The following is a 21,601-nucleotide window of genomic DNA, read 5'->3' on the forward strand; positions in this document are numbered from 1 at the left end:
CACAATTATTTTCTTGCGTGTCTTATTCTATTCATTTATTACTGCATTGTAAACTAGCTTGAAGACTGTCAGCATAAAACAAGCATTATTATGTCTTGTGGTTCAGGGTAAAGTTAGAATTTGAGTGGTACTTTGATGACAATTCTTCTATTGCACGCAGAATTTATTAACTGGGCAGTGATGTGCAGTGGGTTACAATCTGGTGTGGCATGTCAAGGTGGCTTCAGGTGTCTTTCTGTCACTTTGAAGGAGAGGCTGAACAGCTGACTTAACTGGGATAGTCAGAGCAATCATGTATCCATTCCGGTTACACCACAGCAAGTTAACCAGCTGGTTATGCGTGCTGGTTCAAGTTCCAGCTGCTCCACTTCCAATATAGCTCCCTGCTCATGCATCTGGAAAGACAGCAGAAGATGGTCCAGGACAGAAGATCCCCAGCTGAGAGACCTGGATGGAGTTCCAGGCTCCTGGTTTTTGGCTGGCCTATCGCCAATGGTTATGGCCATTTGGGGAATGAGCCAGCACTAACTTTGTAACTCTGTCTTTCAAATAAATAAAGTAAATATTTAAAAAATAATGCTGTTTTCTTGAAGTATACCACCTATTATATAAACAGGAAAGGGATTATCTTAATTTTTAAAGTTAATGTCCATGAATATAAAAAACAATTTGAAAATAATCTGACTTAGATTCTGTATATACTATATACTACATGATACATATGTCCATTAAATGTTGTACCTAAATAAATAAATTTTAAATTATCAAGCTAAGTATGATAGTTAGGTGTAAAGTTGTATTTAGAGGTGAGCATTTCACTTACTTATTTATTTGAAAGGTAGAGTTACAGAGGGAGAGGGCAGGATGGGGTGGGGGGAAGAGAAAGAAAGAGATCCATCTTGCATCAGCTGGTTCACTCTTCAAATAGTCCCAGTGGTTTGAGGCTGGGCCAGGCTGAAGCCAGAAGCCTGGAGCTCCATCTGTGTCTCCCCCATGGGTGGCAGGGGCTCAAGTGCTTGGACCATCTTGTGCTGCTTTCCCGGGCACATTAGCAGGGAGCTAGACTGGAAATGGAGCAGGTGGGACACAAACTGGTGCGCATGTGGAAGGCTGGTGTTGCGAATGGTGGCTCAGGTGGCTGCGCCACAATGCCAGCCCCTTCCATGATCATTTTATTAAAGATTTATTTATTTATTTGAATGGCGGAGATAGAGAGAGAGAGAGAGAGAGAGAGAGAAAGGTCTTCCATCCACTGGTTCACTCCCCAGATGTCTGCAAGGGCCAAAGCTGTGCTGATCCGAAGCCAGGAGCCAGGAGCCTTTTGCATGTCTTCCATGTGCGTGCAGTGGCCAAAGCACTTGGACCACCTTCTACTGCTTTCTCAGGCCATAGCAGAGAGCTGGATCAGAAGTGGAGCAGCTGGGACTTGAACCTGTACCCATATGGGATGCCAGCACTGCAGGCGGTGGCTTTACCCATTATGCCACGGCGCCATCCCCTGTGAACTTTTAAAAGTACCTTTGTTTGCCCCAATTTTTATAACACTCTGAGATACTCTCTTTATATGAGTATAGTAAACCAGAGAGCTGGGAATCAGAGAGATAGGGAGTGTCCCGTACATTTTGTATTTTTTAAATAAGTACCCCCTCGTATGTAACTCTACAAATTAAAATATGAAGGTTTTCTATTTTCCAGTTCTTGAAAGTGCTCCCCAAATTTAAAAAAAAATGTGACTCTAGTAGTCAGTTGGTATGCTACACAAAACTGCACTTGGGCTGAACAATACTGAGAACTAACACGTGCGTAACCCCCAGTGGTTTCAAAGTGACACATGAATATGTTCTCAGGCGGGTGTCAGGGATGGGTGTGTTCCCGCAGGTGCTTGAGGTGACCTGGTGCGTTTGTAAAGCTTTAGAAGTGTGATCCTCAAACCCAGGCCATCTGTATGTACATTTTACCTTATTTTTCATTGAGGATTCTTGCATTCGATAGAGATCTGTAATGTGGTGTGTACTTGCAGATATAATAATTTATGGAATATCATCCTATTCTTAAGAGAAAGCTGTAGTGATTAAGTAAAAACAAACAAACAAACAACAACAACAACAAAAAAAAAAAAACAAAAACACCCTGACATACAACAGAGGAACATGGGGGGATTAGTAACATGAATTTTGAACTGAGAGAGACAAGCCTCAGTTCTAACTGGTCTACCTACTAATCATGTCAACTTCAGAAAGACGGTGAACCTTATAAAGCTTTGATTGTTTTCATCTGAAAACTGGAGGCACTGCTTGCTCATGGATTTTGGTATACAGCAAATGAACTCGCACACAAAGTTCATGTCGTAGTTCTTTACTGTAAAGAGTGATCCTGGATTCCTAAGTGTCTGTGCTCATTTTCCTTACAAATCAGCTGTTCTGAGAGGGTGGAAACATTGGACCCTTGCTCTTTGCAGTAGGAAGAGTAACAGCTGCCTAAGGATGCCCTTGACCTGGTCCCCAGAACCTGTGATGGTGCCACGTGCACGGCAGAAGGCATGTTGCAGACGGGATGAAGTTAAGGATCACGAAACGAGATTATCCCGTGTTATCGGGATGTGCCTGCTGTGATCGCAAGGCAGGGAGGCAGAAGGTCAGCAAGGACTGCACACACTGTGGCCTGTGACGCGGGAGGAAAGGGAACGAGGGCAGGAGTGCAGGCAGCTCTGGGCCCTGCAGGGACCCAGCCCTGCCCACCGGTTCTGGATGACTGGCTCCACAGACGAGAGAATACACTTGTGTTGTTTTGTTGTGATCATGTGCTACAGCAGTGAAAAACGAATACATTTACCTTGATAGTGTGTGTATGTGTGTGCACGTGTGCGTGTGTGCCTGTGTGTATTTAAAGCAGAGATACAGACTGTGTGACGATAGTACAGAAAACTTAATCCAAAGATGATTAGAAAAAATGTCTTCGCCAGAGAAGGTATGAAGTCCTGCAGGAATAAGGACAAGGTTCTTCTGTTCTCCTTTCTTCTTCTCTTGGTTCTAAGAGCCTCAGCTGATCAGTAACATTTTTGATATGTGTTTTATAGTTGGAATTAATGTTCGTTAAAAATAAACAAAACAGGTCAGCATTGTGGTGCTGCAGGTTAAGCTGCCGCTTGCAATGTCTACAGCCTTTATCTGGGTGCTGTTTCCAGTCCCAGCGGCTGTTTCCTGTCTAGCTTTCTGCTGGTGCAACTGGGAAAGCAGATGATGGCTCAAGTGCTTAGGCCCCTGCCACCCACATAGGAGACCAGGTGGTGGTCTGGGCTCTTGGCTTTGGCCTGGCCCAATCCCAGCCATAGCAACCATTTAAGGATTGAATCAGCAGATGGAAGATTCCCCCCGCCCCATTCCCCTCTCTCTGTCCCCCTCTCTCCTCTGTTTCTGACACTCTGCCTTTCAAATGAATGAATAAATCTTTCTTAAAAAACAAACCAAAGTTTTTGACATAGGAACATACTCAATAGACTAATGTGCTTATTTCATTTGTATTTGATTTATCACATCGTTAGGTTTTGCTAAGTTACATAGTTTCAATTTATAGGTTTCTATATAGGATATTTAGAAAAGAAGTATCTGCAACCGTTGTCATTCTCTACCACATATCCATAAAAACTATATTTGACCACACACGGGGCTCATGGACAACAAAGGGCTTTTTTTTTTTTTAATCAGAAGATGAGTTTGTATGCCACTCTGCCATTTTTCACCCTGAGGCCTCTAATCCTTCCAGTATCTTGTTGGGAACCAAATGACAGTGCTTACTGAAAACAGGAAAAGGTGAAATATTGCCAGGCCTATATGCTGTAAAGTTTATCTTGTAGCTGCTCAGATAGAATCAGGCTCTTGACTTCTCTTGGTTCTCACCCCAGCTAAAGTTTATTTCCGTGTTAAGTGCAATCGTTTTATTAGCCTGTTCTTTGTGAATACGTGTAGCTACTCTGCAGGGATTCATCTTCTAGCCAAAGCCTGTATTTTCAATAAGAGAACCTCTACAAACGCTTCCACGAAGGTCAGCATATGGAAGCCTGGCCAGGGGCCAGCCAGGTAGATTAGCTCGCTTGGGTGTTCTGGAAATATCCAGTTATTATTTCCAGTCTGTAATTATAGTTCAATTTTATTTCTTTTGAACTGGAGTCCCAATCTCTTAGTTTGCTTATGGGAAATACATTAGGATTTCTGACTACAGCATATGGCATGTACTCTTTTGTTGGCCTTCATAGAGCCTAGATTAATATCCCTAAAAATACTGAGATGGTTACAGAGTTTATCTGAAATACTTAAGGAAAATGCTTCAGGGACCAGAGTTGTACAGCAGGTTGAACTGTTGCCTGTGACTCTTAACACCCACATGAGCACTGGTTCAAGTCTCAAGTGCTCCACTTCCCATCCAGCTAATGGTCCGATTGATTGGGTCATTGCCATCCATGTGGGAGACCTGGATGGAGTTCAAAGCTTGTGACTTCAACCTGGCCCAGGCCCAGTGGTTCCAGCCCAATTGAGAAGTGGACAAACAAATGATTCTCTCTCTCTCTCTCTCTCTCTCTCTTTGCCTTTTAGATAGATAGATAAATGATAGATAGATAATAACAATAAATACTTAAGTTCCAAAAACTAGTATAGTGTTTTAGTGGAAGCCACCTCTATAATATCAGCTTTGCCAGCTGTCCCCACTGTGAGTTCAGAGGACTTTTGGGGACTCTAAGTGTCTTCTGGGAACATTCCTGTGGCCTTGGTTCCTGATGGTTGCATATTTTCACATTCTAAACCACCGAGATGCAGAGGGTCATGACTTGGCTTGTGTCATGGAATAAAATAATAAATCATATATCACACTTTATCACTGTAAATTCTAAAACAATATTTTGTTATTTCAGTTATCCATAGTCTTCTCTGATAGCTTTCCGTGGCATAGGAACACTGTTTACTGATGTGAAGGGAGTATATGTGGAGTTCTTTCTTGGTGGGTATCTCTGTGCTCCTAGGGCCCGACTGAGGAGAGTTCAGCATGGGAAGGAGTCGTGCCTTTGGATGCCCACGGTGAGGCCGTTAGGTCAGGCTGGTTTCTGGAACGGCACCAGCCCATGTCTGCAGGTGACCTAACAAGCCGTTGCCTATTCCACGAGGAACATTCATGGATACCTTAATGCATAAGCATTGTTTGCATCACTTGAAGATATGTCAGCTGTGAATCCTTTGACCAATTTGACTCTTGCAGTCTCAGTCTGATCCTGTTAGCAATGTAACAAAAAAAAATACTGGAGATAGCTGGCTCCAGAGCAGGTGTCAGCGTGGCCCTAGCCCACCAGCTCCATGCCATGTCTTGTAGCGCGGCCCTGTTGGGCTAAACGGATGTAATGATTACTTCAGGCATCCTGCATTTCACTAGGCAGTGAACTAGTCACTTGGTTATCTCATTCACTCCATTTGGAATGGACCTAAGAATGTAAATTGTGACTCCACTTTAGCAACTGCCTGAAGCATATCCTGTTGAATGCCTGTACCCCCTTTTTTCCTTCGGGGTTCTCTTCCACACAGTGGGTTTCTCTGATGTTCATATTTATAGGTCAATGACTGTGAACCCCAGTAAGAAGAGATAGTTCATTGGCGTGCAATGATTTTCAGATATTATTGTTTGCCTGTTTTTATTTACTTTGAGAAAAACACCATTTTTCTGATTCAGAAGTATGCTTTCATATTTAATAAAGAACTCTTTATGCTTAGTGTAGGTTTTGGTCAGTTACAAAATGATATTAAGGGTGGACACATGTGCACAATGTTAACAGGGGCTGGCTCAGAAACACCTCAGCAGGGGCAGAATAATCAGTTTTATTTGGCCTCCTGTATGAAGTTGGCCATAAAGGTGAGACAGGTGGTTAGATAAAGGAATCAGTAGATTTATCCAGACAGCTGCTCGAGATCTTCCATGTTCCCATGCTGAGTCTGCCCTACTCTGCCCTGCCGTTGGGTTGCAGAGACCAGCAAGTCCTAACCTTTAAGGAAAACTCAGCTAATGCAGTTTTCATCACTGGATTTCCCGTCACTGGATTTTTATTTGCAGTGAGATCCTATTTGTGATGTCCAATCTGTTTCATTCTTGCATGCTTTCAACTTGAGAGGGAGGGAGGGAGGGAGGGAATGGGTAGGGTGGGAGGGGGAAGCTCCCATCTGCTGTGTCACTCCAGAATTGCCTGTGGTGGCTGCTGCTGGACTGGGCTGAAGCTGAAGCCAGTAACTCAGTCCGGGTTTCCTAGGTGGGTGGCAGGAACCCAACTACTTGAGTCATCACTTCTGCCTCCCAGGCTGCACATTTGCAGGAAGCTGGAATCAGGAGGCAAAACTTGGTATTGAATCCAGATATTTCCATGTTGGACATATGGGACACACAGGTGTCTTAACCATGAGGCCAATCACCTGGTTGTCAAGCTTTTTTGCACCGCTCATTGTCTTTGATTGCAGAAAATGAGCTTTTCAAAGTACCCATGATGATTACGGCAAATAATGTTCTAATACTATCGACACCATTTTCATTGATAGTTTTTAAGTAGGGTGCATTGCAGTGAGTCAAGAGAGACTCTTCCCAACAACTTCATTTCCTTCTCTTACTCCCTACTTTATATAAATTGCATCTTTCATTTCCTCGCTACTCCTCCAAAATAAATGATAGTAGGTGACGTGGTGTGGTATGGAAAAGATAATTGGGAGAAAACCATTCTTAGCTGTGTTTTGTGCATATCTTCAATTAAATTGCGGTAACTTTACAAAATTACGTCAAAAATCATATATGCCAAACATTTATAAGCAAATGTGTTATGCTGCAGGGATTGTAGCAAATTTAATGAAGTTTGAGGCAGGTTCATGTGTCTTCATGTTTACTTTCTAAGTTTTAGCTTTGCTCTAGAAATGCAAGGAGGGGGGATGGTTTACTTCTTCAGTGTGTGATGGTTTCCTGGGGAAAGGAAAGAGCCTTAAAGGGCAATGCCAAGTATCCTGTAATTCCTGGAATTAGTAACAGTTTGGCAATTTCAGTCCATTTCAATTAAAGTGTCCTTTGTGACCTTTAATATGTTACACGTTTCATGATTTTCATTTTAAATCTGCCAAGACACACACACAGAAATGAGTACACAGGAAACTTGCAATGATTTCTTCAATGACACAACTAATAGCGAAGCCTACCAAACTTTCCAAGATGTCAAGTAGGAAAATAAGTGTTTCTGTGTGTTTGAAAGTTAAATTAAAAATATTCCACCTCAGAGTCATGTTAGTATTTTCTAGTAATAGGCTTTGCAAGAGTGAATTAAAGAAATATATAATGAAAATTCCTTTTAGTCTTAAGTATTATATACAGATTTATTGCATTTAAATTTTGTGTAAGTATAATTATTACTTTTTTGGGTTTTCTTCTGGGTTTAAGAACTCAAAAGTAAGATGATGGCCAGTCATTTATGATCATCAAAACCAGGATAAATCAGTCTTTAAAAATGATTCTGTGAAATTTGCTGATGAATCAGTTGGATTCAATTGAAAATACCACTTTTAGTATAATGTTTAAATTAAATTAAAGTAATTGCAATCATAGAATTAGTAGCAATGGCCAAATAGTAGAATCCCACCTGGAACTGGTACATTGTCTTCCTCGTTACATTTTCCCCAAAGATTAAGCTGTTGATTCCTACAACCCTTTCAAAACTGTGCAATGTGGATTAAATCATTTGGGTACACTCATTCTATCTTATTAGCATGTATTTTTTGCCTTATATACAAGAACTCCTTTTGAGAGAGTTGCGGTTTTTAAAATGCCTCTTTTTTTTTAATAGGCTTTTAGTGAATTTGAGATTGAACAGCATCAAGAATGTGCTTATGATCACTTGGAAGTATTCGATGGAGAAACAGAAAAATCGCCAATTCTTGGACGACTGTGTGGCAACAAGATACCAGATCCCCTCGTGGCTACCGGAAATAAAATGTTTGTTAGGTTTGTTTCTGACGCATCTGTTCAAAGAAAAGGCTTTCAAGCCACGCATTCGACAGGTCAGCAAATTGGGCTCTCGTTTCTCCTCCCGACTAAGATTCAGGTTTCTCTTCTGGTTAATGTGTGTATTTAGTGCAGTAGCAGGATTGTGAATGAACCACCAAGTGTAGAAGATGAGATTTCGCTAAAGCACTGTGACAAACCACATAGCTTCCTATCTAAATATCTTTGCAGTTGATAAACATTTAGGGGAAACCCCATAGTTTTAGTCTGGTGGTGGTTAGTGTAGCGTGGCCAACTAGAACTATCTCTAAATGTATAATGTGTTTCGTATTAGCTTCAGCAGTTTGATTTATATGTGGTATTTTTAAGGTGTATTTTCCTTAATAACCTACCTGGTTGGCTAGTTTCTGTGTGCACATATTTCTGTAATTGGTTTGGGATTTGTCACTGTGTTTCACAGACCCTCAATCCTGACAGGGCTGTGTTATTCATCCTTTCTTTTTTTGGTTCGCAACCCAGTCTTTGTCCTAATCCTGATCTCTAGTTTGACTCAGAGATTTCAGCTACTTAGGGAATTTTTAAGAAAAATAGATTAATTTAGAAAAAATTGAAAATTTTATGCATAAATATAAAATAAGATTGTTTACGATTTGGGCCAATTATATGTTTCATAAAGTCTAAGGAATGTCTTTTCATTGATTTTTTTTAAGTGAATTGTAGCTATCTGCCATCATCACTGAGCTTATATTGCCACCTAGTGGCGATGCTGATGCATAAGGGCTGCACTTCTGGGAGAGGAGGTGGAAACAGTATGACAGCATACAAATTTATCCATAAAATTATGTTAATGAAGTAATTTCTGTCATGAGTTACTGCCAGTTGTTTTTCTTTTCTTCTTGTTTCACTTTATTTTAGAAAGCAGGATTTTAACTTTTCCTTTATTGAATTCTTTAGATATATTATTATGAGTATTAGGATTATATTGCAGTCTGTAAGGAAGAGGTTGTTAATTGGCAAAATATTGACATGACCTACATTAGTCATGACTGCACTATCAGTAATACCGGCAGTTCTTTCTCGTAAATAATCCAAGATTTATGGATTGAGGAAAATCTTTCATGCACCATAGAAATTTCAACTTAATGAAAGGTTGTCCCTACATTTGTCATTTACTGTTATGCATATGTTCCTGATAAGTAGTTACATATCGAAACGGTGTAAAATTGGACTCCTATTGCTTCACTTTTTTTTAAAATATCTCAGAGTCCGTGGCATTTTTTCCCTTTGCTATTCTGGTTACCACAGGTTCCAAGAATGCAATGTGAAAATATGCTGTAAAATTCTTGAAATAGCTGGTGATACAGTTGTTTAAAATGAGCTAGCTATAAACCTTTCTTTTTAATCTCATAGAAACTAACTTCTCCCATGTCTCTATCTTGTAAGTGGAAGATTGGGCATTGGTACCTCTGAACTCTTGGTCCAGGTGTGCCTTTATCCAGCAGATAAAGATAATTCCGTTGGATCTCAGCTTCCTCATCTGTAAAACAATACCTTCGATAATAAGTGATTTCTTAGCGCTGCAAAACTCCGTGACGTCCTCATTTCCATAATATCTACCCACGCACCGATTTCTAGTGTTTGTGTTATGATTAGTACTCCATTGGTAGATTCCATTATAGGAGGAGTCATATCTGAATATCCAAAGTGTAGAACACACCTACACACATACTCACATGCAAACAGGTGCACACACGCACATTTGGAGTGGAGGGCTCCAGAACGTCACAGAAATACATACGATGAGAAGCTGTACATAAATTTCATTTTTTGTACTAAACTGATCTTTTAATTCATTTTCCACAACCTATTTAAGTAGTCCTGTGATGTTTATATAACTTTATATCCGTTGAATTCTCGGAAAAAAAACTCCATGAGATATTTATTATCTTTGTGTTGCAGATGAAGAGATGAAAATCTGGGTGACTAATTAATTTGAAAAAAGTTTCTAAAATATTGTCAAGGCTTGGGACTTGATCCTGATGAGCTCCTGTCTTCTCCACTATGGTCTATTTTCCTAAAGCAAAACTTTGTATTAGGAAAAAAAAAAAAAACACAACACAAAACTGAAATTTTTTGGAGTAATAAAGACGGAGTACTTCCTAATATAAGTTTTAAGCAAGTTGTATGTTCAGATTTGTAGATCATGAGGCTAATTTCATTGCCCAGTTCAGTTCACATCCATTCATACACCTACATGAGCAAACCCAATCACTTTCTCCTAGACAGAATGGTCCTTGGATATTTAATAATCCAGCCCTGTTATTTGGAAATGAGGAAGTTGAAGGTAAAAACACAAATGGTAGGCCAGCGCCGCGGCTCACTAGGCTAATCCTCCGCCTGCGGCGCCGGCACCCCAGGTTCTAGTCCGGGTTGGGGCGCTGGATTCTGTCCCGGTTGCTCCTTTTCCAGTCCAGCTCTCTGCTGTGGCCCGGGAAGGCCGTGGAGGATGGCCCAGGTGCTTGGGCCCTGCACCCGCATGGGAGACCAGGAGGAAGCACCTGGCTCCTGGCTTCGGATTGGCGTAGCGCACCAGCATAGTGCACCGGCTGTAGCAGCCATTTGGGGAGTGAACCAACGGAAGGAAGACCTTTCTCTCTGTCTCTCTCTCTCTCACTGTCTAACTCTGCCTGGAAAAAAAAAAAAGTGGTAACTGAAGTGGTACAAAAAGAAAAAGTTACTAACAGCTTGAATTAGGTCATGATTTCCCAACTCTTGTTAATTTACTATCTTCAAAAATATTTGACATTATGCATTTAACTTTTTCATTGTGTACAAAGTTCTGTTCTTGCTTATTCAGCTCTCTTGAAATTTTCTATGTAGATTTATTTTGTTGTTGTTGTTGTTTTAAAATAATTAATTGAAAGGCATAGTGGCAGAGAGTGCGAGGAGAGAGAAAAGAGAGAAAGAGAGAGAGAGAGAATCTTGCATTCGCTGGTTCACTTCCCAAATGGCCACAAACAGACAGGGCTGGGCCAGATTAAAATCTGAAGCCAAAAACTCCACCTGGGTCTCCCGTGTGGGTGGCAAGAACCCAAGTATTTGATCCATCATCTGCTGTACCGCAGGCACATTGGCAAGAAGTTGAATCAGAAGAGGAGGAGTTGGGACTCAAACCAGCACTCTAGTATGGACTGCCTGCATCACAAGTGGAGGCTTAACCTGCTGAGCCACAAACCTACCCACTGAGTAGATTTAGTTTATCGTATTTTCTAGTCACCATAAATGCTGAAATACTCTTATCTATTGCCTGCTATTTGTTTCTCCTCAAAGATTCTCTTTGTCAAACTCATTTGTTCTACAGCATCTCATCAATTATTGATCTGGTTTCTCTTTAGCTAGACTAAAATATTAGTGACTTACAGAAAAAAGAAAGTTGTGGGAATCTTGGAACAGTAGAAGGAATTCCTACGTGCTGACAGCTTACCCAGTCCTATTTTGGTTTTCATTTTATTTCTTCAGATTCAACAGAAAGATAGCCAAGTCCTATACCGTATCAATCTACTTTTTCTACATGAACAAAGCATGTCATCATTTACGGCCTTCTAGAATATGTCTATTTTTGATGGACCCTGAAGTGTTCATTTGAATTTGCTTAAGTGAATTTGTATTTCTGTATAGAATTTTAATTTTATTTTTTTTATTCATAAGGACCTCACACTATTAACTCTTAATGAGGTGATAAGGAATATTGCTTACTAGATTTTTATGGCTACTTTTCACACTTCATACTAAGTTTTGGGGCCATTAATTTTTTGATTGGAGCCCTATTTTGCTCTGAACCTTGGTCCAAATTCTAAGTCCAAATTTATTTTAACCAGTTAACAAATGGTATTTCTCCAGGCTTAACTAAATTAATTGAAAGAAACCAATTTTTCAGTTTAAAAAAAATTCCATGTCTTCTCTTGGAGGATGGGAAGAGGATATGGACGAGGGAATGAAAATGGCTTTTAGAACATGGTGCTGTGTGCTGGGACTCCTCTCTAGTATAAAGCCCGGTGCTGTTTGTCAGTGACATTGAGAAATCAAGTAATATGTTATCAAGCTTCGTAGAAAGGAAGTTTTTTTGTTTTTGTTTGTTTGTTTGTTTGTTTATTTTTTTAATCTAAACCAGTTAGCAAGGAGCTGGAATAGAAGTAGAACAGCTGGGACTTGAACTGGCTTAGCCTGTTGCACCACAGTGCTGGCCTCAAAAAAGCACTTTGAAAAAACTGATGTAAAGAACTATTTACTTGGTTTTCTGTTTTTGAGACATTGGAAATAGCTAGGGATGTTGGCTGAAAGTGTGTTGAGTCTGTCTAAAAGTCAGGTTTTAAAGTGACTTATTAAAGGGTGTGCTGACCATGGTTTGAGTTGCCATGGGAATCTGAAACAGTCATAAGCAAGGAAATACTGTTATCCACCTGTTCCTGTCCGCTTTGGAATCTCTCTCCAGGCATCTGAAAACCACACCTCTTGTGCATTTAATGTTCTAATATTCATCCTTAAAAATCTATCCTGTGGAAAAAATGTTCTTTGTTTGTTTGTTTTTGTGGTGAGCATATTCATCCCAGAGTAGTAATTTGAGGAGGGATATGTAGAATGAGTGTGTGCCCTGAGACAGATAAATGCAAACCAGGAAAAACTTCTCTGCAACCTTTTAAGTGATCCTTAAACATAATTTTTGTTTTTTTTTTAAAGAGTTATTTTTATTATTTATTTGAAAGGAAGAGTTAGAGAGAGAGAGAGAGAGAGAGAGAGAGAGAGAGAGAGTTCTTCCATCCACTGGTTCACTCCCTAAACAGCCACAGTGGCCAGAGCTGGGTTGGTCTGAAGCCAGGGTCCAGGAGCTTCTTCCAGGTCTCCCATTGGATGCAGGGACACAAGCACTTGAGCCATCTTCTACTGCTTTCCCAGGCACATTAGCAGGAAGCTGGATCAGAAGTGGAGCAGCCGGGAATCAAACTGGCACCCATATGGGATACTGGTATCACAGATTGTGGCTTTTCCCACTGTGCCACAGCTCTGGCCCCTTACTATTTTACTTTTAAATGCAAGAGACATTTTTCTAAAATTTTCCAGTAAAATGAAGCAATAGCACTTTTCTGTGATTTTTCAGATACATAAAGCCATTTTCCGCAAAATCTCTTTTCCTGTTTTGTTCCACTGTTTCACTTCCTCCTTGATTGTTTTCCAAGCTGGGCTTGGCCGGGCGCCACCCTTGTGGATTCTGCTGTTGTCTTTGCCTCTGCTGCCTTTTTCGTGGGAAGCAGACACACAAAACAAGGCTCTCTGTCACCTCAGTGCTCCCCAGGCTGGGAGGAAGAAGCAGTCACTTTTTAAAACATGAAAATAGGGCTGGTGCCGCGGCTCACTAGGCTAATCCTCCGCCTTGCGGCGCCGGCACACCGGGTTCTAGTCCCGGTCCGGGTGCCGGATTCTGTCCCGGTTGCCCCTCTTCCAGGCCAGCTCTCTGCTGTGGCCAGGGAGTGCAGTGGAGGATGGCCCAGGTGCTTGGGCCCTGCACCCCATGGGAGACCAGGAGAAGCACCTGGCTCCTGCCATCGGATCAGCGCGGTGCGCCGGCCGCGGCGGCCATTGGAGGGTGAACCAACAGCAAAGGAAGACCTTTCTCTCTGTCTCTCTCTCTCACTGTCCACTCTGCCTGTCAAAAATAAAAAATTAACAAAAATTTAAAAAAAAAAAACAGAAAATAAAATGTCTGTCATTTAAAAAAATATGTGTGTTTATTTGAAAGTCAGACTTACACAGAGAGAAACAGAGAATCTTCCATCTGCTGGTTTACTTCCCCAGATGGCCACAACAGGCCAGGCCAAAGCCAGGAGCCAGGAGCTTCATCTGGGTCTCCCACCTGAATAAGTGGCAGAGGCCCAAACACTTGGGCCATAGTCCTCCGCTGATTTTCCAGGCCTTCAGCAGGGAGCTGGATTGGAAGTGGAGCAGCTGGGACACGAACCGGCACTCACGCGGGATGCCAGCATCACAGGAAGCTTTACCCGCTACACCACAATGCCAGCTCCTAAGTCTGTCAATTTATATCGAACTTGGAGAATAAGTAGAAGTTTTAAGTGTCTGGAAAGGTTACGATGGTTTCCATATGTCTGTCTTGATTTTAGAAATATTTTTCACAAAATATCCCTTTCTTTCTAGAATATAATTTCTTCTTTCTGGTAGTTGACTAAGTGTGTTTAATAGATGTTCAATTGTTTTTATTTCATATCTGAGTGGATCATAAAGTACAGATATTGGCCTTTCTCAGAGGAACAACAACAACAAAGCAATAGCAAAGGTTAAACTTGAGTGGCTTTTACCAGGAGTCAAACACCTTCCAAGCATTTTCCATATAGAACCCCAACAGCATGTCATCAAGACCCCTGGACACAGGTCCCAGGTATAGACCCGTTTTAGAGATGAAAAAGCTGAGTTAGTCAGCTCTCTGTTGCTTTAACCAAAATACCTGAGGGCACTTCCTGCAAAGGAGCGGTTTTTGTTCTGTTTCCAGTTTGGAGGCAGTGGTGGGACAGGTGCAGAGCCAGGAAGCAGGGAGAGAGGCCCCAGTGACTTCCCTACCTCCCAGCAGGCCCACCACTCCGGTGTCCACATGAGATCAAGCCTCCGCCCTTCATCCGCCAACCTGTGACTGAGACTGAGGTGTAGACTGGAACACAGGGGCCTGAAGGACTCCCTGTGTCAGCCTGGGGTTTTTCCTTTCCTGCCCTTGACCTCACTTTCCTCATGTTTGTGTGTGTTGCAGGGTCACATGGATATCTCTGCCTTTATATGGTCTCTATGATGCTGCCTCCAAAGAATTCCTGAGAATTTATCCTCCACATCATGCTAGGCGTTGGATTTTTTCATGCACACTTAGTTACTTCTTTGGGGTGACAAAGACTATAGGCTTATTAGTGTCTCTCTAAAGCAGATGCTATATAAATAGCATTGACTTTTTTTTTCTTATAATAAGCAGTAAACTACCTGAAGAGGTCGGGAGGGACAAAGTAATTATAATTAATAATGTGCGTGTTTCTCCCAATATATTTAGGTAAATATATCTACCTCAGCAAAACAATACTGTTCTGTATAGTCCCTGTGGAAAGCTCTGTGTAACACACACACACACACACACACACACAAGGTTATCCTTTGTTAATCATTATTTCTTTTTCATTTTGATTCCATGTTCTTAACAAATATAAAACTTATGACCCTGACATTTTTCTCTGTGAAAATATGAGGGTACACCAAAACTCATGGAATATGAATCTAAAAATAAAATCTTGTTGCAAAAAAAATGAAATCCACACATAGCTTTTTGATCATATGTACTTTTCTAAACTTCTTAATGAGCTCTCATGTATGTTCTCAGAATTATTTGCACCAAAATCAACTTATCTCCTGATGCATTTTCCATGAGCACTTTGAAGTACTCTCACAGCTGAGACTGAAACAGTACTCGGTATAACAGTAAGAATATTTACTGAGAGTAGGTACTCTATGACAGAGGCTATGACAGAGGCTTCTCTTTGTTAAATTCTCCACACTTCTAATGTCGATGCCATGTACTGTCACCTGCATTTGTACCCTGCACTGCGGAGAGGAGTGACCTGGCTCCCCTGGAGTTGCAGGGCTGGAAGATACGGGAGCTGAAATTCCAGCCAGGACAGAAGGTGTGGGGACCTGTGCCCGTCACACGACATCCTAGATTCTCCAGATGCGACAAGCGTTTGTCTGGTGTGGGAAGCGGGGACAGATGTCAGAGAACGGTCGGGCTTTGCTGACCTGGACACTGGACCCGTGCAGGGTCGTGGAGCTCATCCGTTCCATTTCTCTTTCCTGACAGAGTGTGGCGGCAGACTGAGGGCTGAGCCAAAGCCCAGAGATCTGTACTCGCACGCGCAGTTTGGTGACAACAACTACCCGGGGCAGGTGGACTGCGAATGGCTGTTAGTTGCGGAACGAGGCTCTCGACTGGAGTTGTCCTTCCAGACGTTTGAAGTGGAGGAAGAAGCGGACTGTGGCTACGACTACGTGGAGCTCTTTGACGGCCTGGAGCCCGCAGCCGTGGGGCTGGGTCGCTTCTGCGGCTCTGGGGTAAACACATCCTCACTGACCGAAACAGTGCCGATCGAGTCACATGTGTGACAGTAACTGACCGGCAATGACCTTGACCAATAGCAGCTTTATATGATGAACGCCCTTCAAAAGCTTTGTGGAAGAATGGAATTTTTAAAATATTTTGGTACAACTTTAAAAAAAAAATTCTGCAATGCTTTTTATTTTTCCATAATACACATTTTCTGCAAACTTTTTGAAGACTCCTTGTAGTAACGGCTTGACAAAGTGTAGTGTGGCTCTTCCACCCTTCCACTTCCCCACTTCTTATGTATCTGCCTGATGATATCAGATAAGAGAGGAATTCAATGATGGGGGTTTCTTACTGCCTTCTATGCTCTTTTTATTGTGCAATATACATTTAAATACTCAAGAATCTAAGAATAGTTTACTAAACATATACCTTTGTCAATTTCCCCTTCTTCTAAATTAAGCATAAAAGAAAAGAATACCCACACTAATCTAAGCAAATATTCGGTGCTGGCAACATGCCACAGTGAGTTCAGCTGCTGCTCATAATGCCAGCATCCCATATCCCACTGCTTTGGGTCCTGCCTGCTCTACTTCTGATCCAGCTCCCTGCTGATGTGCCTGGGAAAGCAGTGGAGGATGGCCCAAGCACTCACAAGGATGGCGTTCCTGGCTCCTGCCTTTGACCTGGCCCAGCTCTAGCCATTGCTGTCATTTGGGGAGAGAATCAACAGATAGAAGATCTCTCTTTCTCACACATACGTATACTCTCTCCCTCTCCTCCCCTCTCTGTCACACTGCCTTTCAAATAAATAAATCTTTAAAACAATATATGAAGTAATTTCAAAAACTTCATGGGAACTGGAATAAAATTCTAAGTTTATTTTTGCAGAAAAAATTTCAAATCCATCCATAGTTTGTTCATAATATGTATTTTGTGGGAATTTTTAAAGACCCCTCATATTCAGTGGGCATGGCCAGGTCAGCCATTGGTGTGTGGGCTCAGCCAGTGCTTAAGGAGCACTGTCCTGTCACCTCCTGTCACCCAGGGGCCACCATGCACATACAGGGTGCCCCACGTGGACCAGAGGCCGTCATCCAGAGGGCAAGAAAAAGAAACCCTGAAGGTTTCCTCAGGGCCAGTTCTCTTGGACTCCTTGTGTTAATATAGAGTAGCATTTTTAAAATGATTTTGTTATTTATTTGAGAGGCAGAGTTACAGACACAGAGAGAGGTCTTCCATCCGTTGGTTCACTGCCCAAACAGCCACAATGGCCAGAGCTGGGCTGATCAGAAACCAGGAGCCAGGAGCTTTCTCTGGGTCTCCCATGCAGGTGCAGAGGCCCAAGCACTTGGGCCATCTTCCACTGCTTTCCCAGGCCACAGCAGAGAGCTGGAAGAGGAGCAGCAGGGACACAAACTGGCACCCATATGGGATGCTGGGGCCACAGGCAGAGGCTTTGCCTAGTATGCCATGGCGCGGGCCCCAGAGTACTTTTCTGTATGCACACTTCATTCCCAAATGTTTGATTGGCTCTTGTTATCTAGTGCTTAAACTAAACTGTTGAACCCCTGGCCAGATAGCAACTGGAATGAAACAAAAGCTTCTTGGTATTGAGAAAATTACAACCAGAAGTGAGGGCTGATAGTGATTCTGGAGGAGGCTGTAGCTCAGGGCAGCTGCCAAACAAACGCAGTGGCTCTGCATAGCCCTGGGCCTCGCTGTGCTTATTTGTAAAGCAGACCAACTGCCTCCAGGGTTTGAGAGAAGGCGCCTGGTTCTGGAGAGGAGAATGCACAGCTCCTGGGAACAGATGAGTGTATTGAATGTATGCTCCCGGGGCAGCACTGACACTGACGGCCCAGGGAAGCCTGGCACCCAGTGTCTTCTCATTTTTGTGTTGTCCCACCTGTGAGACATCCATCATATCTACTTTGCAAGGTCGCCAGGAGGATTCACTCATAACAAACATAGATCTTCAGACGTGCCCTGCACTGCTGAAAAAGTAACTCATTCTATTATTTGTTTATTTGCCTGTTGTTTTTTTTTCCCCCAGCCACCAGAAGAGATCTACTCAATTGGGGATACAGTTTTAATTCATTTTCACACCGATGACACCATCAACAAGAAAGGATTTCATGTAAGATACAAAAGCATCCGCTATCCAGAAACCTCTCATACCAAAAATTAACAGCAGAAACTGCTGTCCGAACTTAAAGGGATGTGCAGAATGCAGAGAAAACGTATTTTTTTTCTTTGTTAAAAAACTGAAGATATTAGCACAAATGTTTTATATAATGAGTTTCAACAATGGAAAACTTTTAAGACCAGGATCCTCTCTTTATTCAAAGAGAAGTTCCCATCAACGCGAATCAGCCGTGCAAGGGTGTTTGAACTCCATGCTCGATGGTGTTGACAAAGCTGGCGAGAGGACCTCCCAGGCTTCGAGGAAGACTGAAGCTTGAAACAGGCGCCCCACAAGTCAGACAGCTCATCCAGGGGCTGTGACCCTGCGGAGTGCTCTCTCTGACCTGCGCTCAAGATTTGGGGGGCACAAAGTGGCCTCGCTGGTCATAAACTGGAAACCCCCCTTCTTGTGTCTTGGGATAATTGCTTTGACTTTGTATCTCGGATACCATATAAACCAGATCCGTCTAAGGTGATGTGAGATGGGAGTCTTTGAAGGGTGGTGTGTATTTGTGTGTGTACACTTGTGTGTGTATGTGTGTGCGTGTGTGTGTGTGTATTCTGTGATGTTTGGAAACTGGAATACTTCAGCTTCATAATTTTCATTTGCAGGCCAACTTAACCTCTTTGAAACACAAATGATCTTGAAACCACTTCATTGTACTTACATTCGGACAAATTTGAAAAACCTGTAGTGTCTGTTGTTGCAGTTAAACTCTTGCCATTATTTGTTCAAGTGCTGGAGATGGACAGCTAATTGTTACTTCAGTTCTTTCTACGGAAGTGTTGCCTTTTCACACCAAATCCAAGAAGCCTGTAATGTCTTACGAACCTTACAACAAAACCCCCACGCGGTGTGCTGGATGGTTCATACTCAAGGTATTACTGCTGCTATTGTCCTGTTATTAGTCTTCTTATTGTAGTTATTATTGGTTCACGATGTTACGGTTAGTGTATATAAACAAAATGAAATGAAGCAAGGACGAGGACGTAGGCCTTAAGAGAACTGAAGGATCTCTCACTGTTTCTTTTCCTCTTCTGGCATTCAGTTAAAAAAAAAAAAAGATGCAATGTTATGAAAAAAAAAAAAAAAAAGGATTTGTTGCTGAAAGACTTCCTATGGTGCTATTCCAAGAAATATTTTTTAAACAAGTTTTTGACCTTTGAGCCAACCACCTGTAGACTGGGAGTGCGTCCCTGTGTCTGGCTGTTGGCATCTGAAGACGGAAGACTTGCTAATTTTATCAAGAGTGCATCATTGCCAGGGCAGCCCTTGTCCTGTGGAACAACTACTTATAATGCCTTAGAATTCTTGCACATGATTGAACGGATCCTCCTAGAGAGAAGTCTTTTTGAAATGTTGAACATAACCATACACATTCTTCAGTAGCTCTCTGAGAAAGATCCGCTTCTGTGACCGAAACACATTGGATATAAATATGGTGACTTGCTTTTACTGTAGAAAATGTAATTTTAGAATGAATTTTCTGCTTTAAAGCTATGCGTGCTTTTAATATTTATGTATATGTGAGATTGTCTGAGTGAGTGAAGCTACCAAAAAATGAAAATAATGAGTAGTTGAAAAGTTAAATGTATGTGCCAAGTTCTACTAGAATCCTGTATGAAATAGCACCTTTCTTAGGTTTCATGGACAAATAATGGGAACTTCTAATTCTTATCAGTCCCATTAAAGAAAGGCTTTTCCTTTAGAAAAACTCTATTTTGATATTTTTGATGTTGATGGAAATCGCTATTTATGAAGTAGCTTTGTTTCTATTACCTGTCCATGAACACTCAACATATACCAATTTTAATAAAATTGGGTATAGAATTATTTCTTCATTTTTACAAAATTAAACTATACACATAGATGTAGCTTATTTGTTTTTCTCTCTTTGTTGCCCTGAAAAATCTTTTCTTCCTTACAAATTGTAAAATGTAAATACATTTTTTAAAACCAGTGTTTTGATTTTATTGAAAGTTACTTCCAAGTGTAGAACTATTGCCTGCAATGTAGATGAGCCTCTTAGTGGAGCTGATTTATTCCAGTGACTTCTTCCATATTTTTTTCCTCTAATCTCCGATTAGCCAAAAATATGCCAGGAATGGGGAAGAGAGGAGAAGACTACCTTAACACTTTTAGGGATACACACTCCTCTCAGCCCTGTGGTAGGCATACGCATTAGTTCTTTGTGAACGCCATGCTACCCTTTGGGGCTGTGGCAATGTTCTCACTTTGTAGTTCAGGACTGAGGCTTAGTGAAGGTAGGTAGCCTCCCCAGGGTCACAGTGTAATGCTAAATTTTGAAACCCGGCTTGTTTGATATCAAAGTCTGTGTTTGTTCTAGAAAATGTAGTGGAATCAATCTTGACATATATAAATTGTGGGTTTTTTTTTAAGATAAAACTTTTCCACATAAAGTAAATTTTAGGGATGAATTACAGTAAAAACCTTCAGGATAAAAATATCGTTCCTTTCAGGGACAGCATGAGAATTAGAATTTCAAATGTAGTTATCTTTAAGAACCAGAAGTAGCACTAGAGACTAAAGAAACAAATTCTAGTTTGGAGTTAGTATGGGTCTTTTGTTAGGATAAATGTGTTAAGTTATTTTCCCTGGCATGGTAAGGGAAACGCGCTGTTCTGTTTTGGGAAAGTGTTCTGCTAGTCCAGTTGATAAGCTGTTAGGCTACAGTGAGCTGTGCTCCACACACCCAGGAAAATTAAAGAAAATATTTAGAAGACACATAGAGACGCTCTCAGAAATTTAGTTCTTTGACGTGAACATTCATTTTTATTGTATCTTATGTCAGATATCAGTTTATTGTGTATTATTTTTATATTAATTCAACGTTTTCCTTAAATGTGTTAATACAAATGGCTTTGTTATGGTTTTGTTAATAATTGTTAGTTACTGTTCTAGGCATTTTATTAAATTAATTTTGTAAGTTATTTTCAACCCCTACATCAGTATATGGCTGTGCTTTGTCTTCGCCAAAGTTCCTAACTCTTAGACTCCTCACTGATAATACACAGGGAAAAACTGTTCTCACTATTATCTTATATTATTTTTAAAAGTCCATTTTGAAAATAAATCTACGTTATTAAGGAGTTTATCATTTTATGACTGCACAATGGAGTGTTTTAAAGAAATGGGGGGAAAGCAGTCATTATATTTCCAAAGTCTGCAAATATTTCATACCTCTATTGGCTGGAGTTTTGCCCTCTGGGACTAATTTTAATATGTCGTAGTATCCACCTCAAATT

At 41.3% G+C, this 21,601-nt stretch overlaps 1 protein-coding gene across 3 annotated transcripts in view; it reads left to right on the forward strand.

Annotated features, from left to right (window-relative positions):
• The window catches only part of TLL1 (tolloid like 1), a 229,132-nt gene extending 207,833 nt beyond the window's left edge, over positions 1–21,299 (forward strand). The window contains exons 19-22 of one of the 3 annotated variants that reach the window (XR_011378527.1): positions 7,850–8,063; positions 15,905–16,155; positions 18,204–18,806; positions 18,947–19,448. Coding sequence is in view for 1 of the 3 variants with exons in the window: in XM_070048214.1 (XP_069904315.1) it covers positions 7,850–8,063; positions 15,905–16,155; positions 18,204–18,338 (600 nt within the window). In the remaining 2 variants the exon portion in view is untranslated. Of the gene's footprint in view, positions 1–7,849; positions 8,064–15,904; positions 16,156–18,203 lie in introns of all 3 variants that reach the window. The other 2 variants (XR_011378528.1, XM_070048214.1) reach the window with 2 other exon arrangements.
• Positions 21,300–21,601: the final 302 nt, after the last annotated feature.

This window comes from Oryctolagus cuniculus, chromosome 8 (assembly GCF_964237555.1).
Source record: "Oryctolagus cuniculus chromosome 8, mOryCun1.1, whole genome shotgun sequence".
Lineage (NCBI taxonomy): Eukaryota > Metazoa > Chordata > Mammalia > Lagomorpha > Leporidae > Oryctolagus > Oryctolagus cuniculus.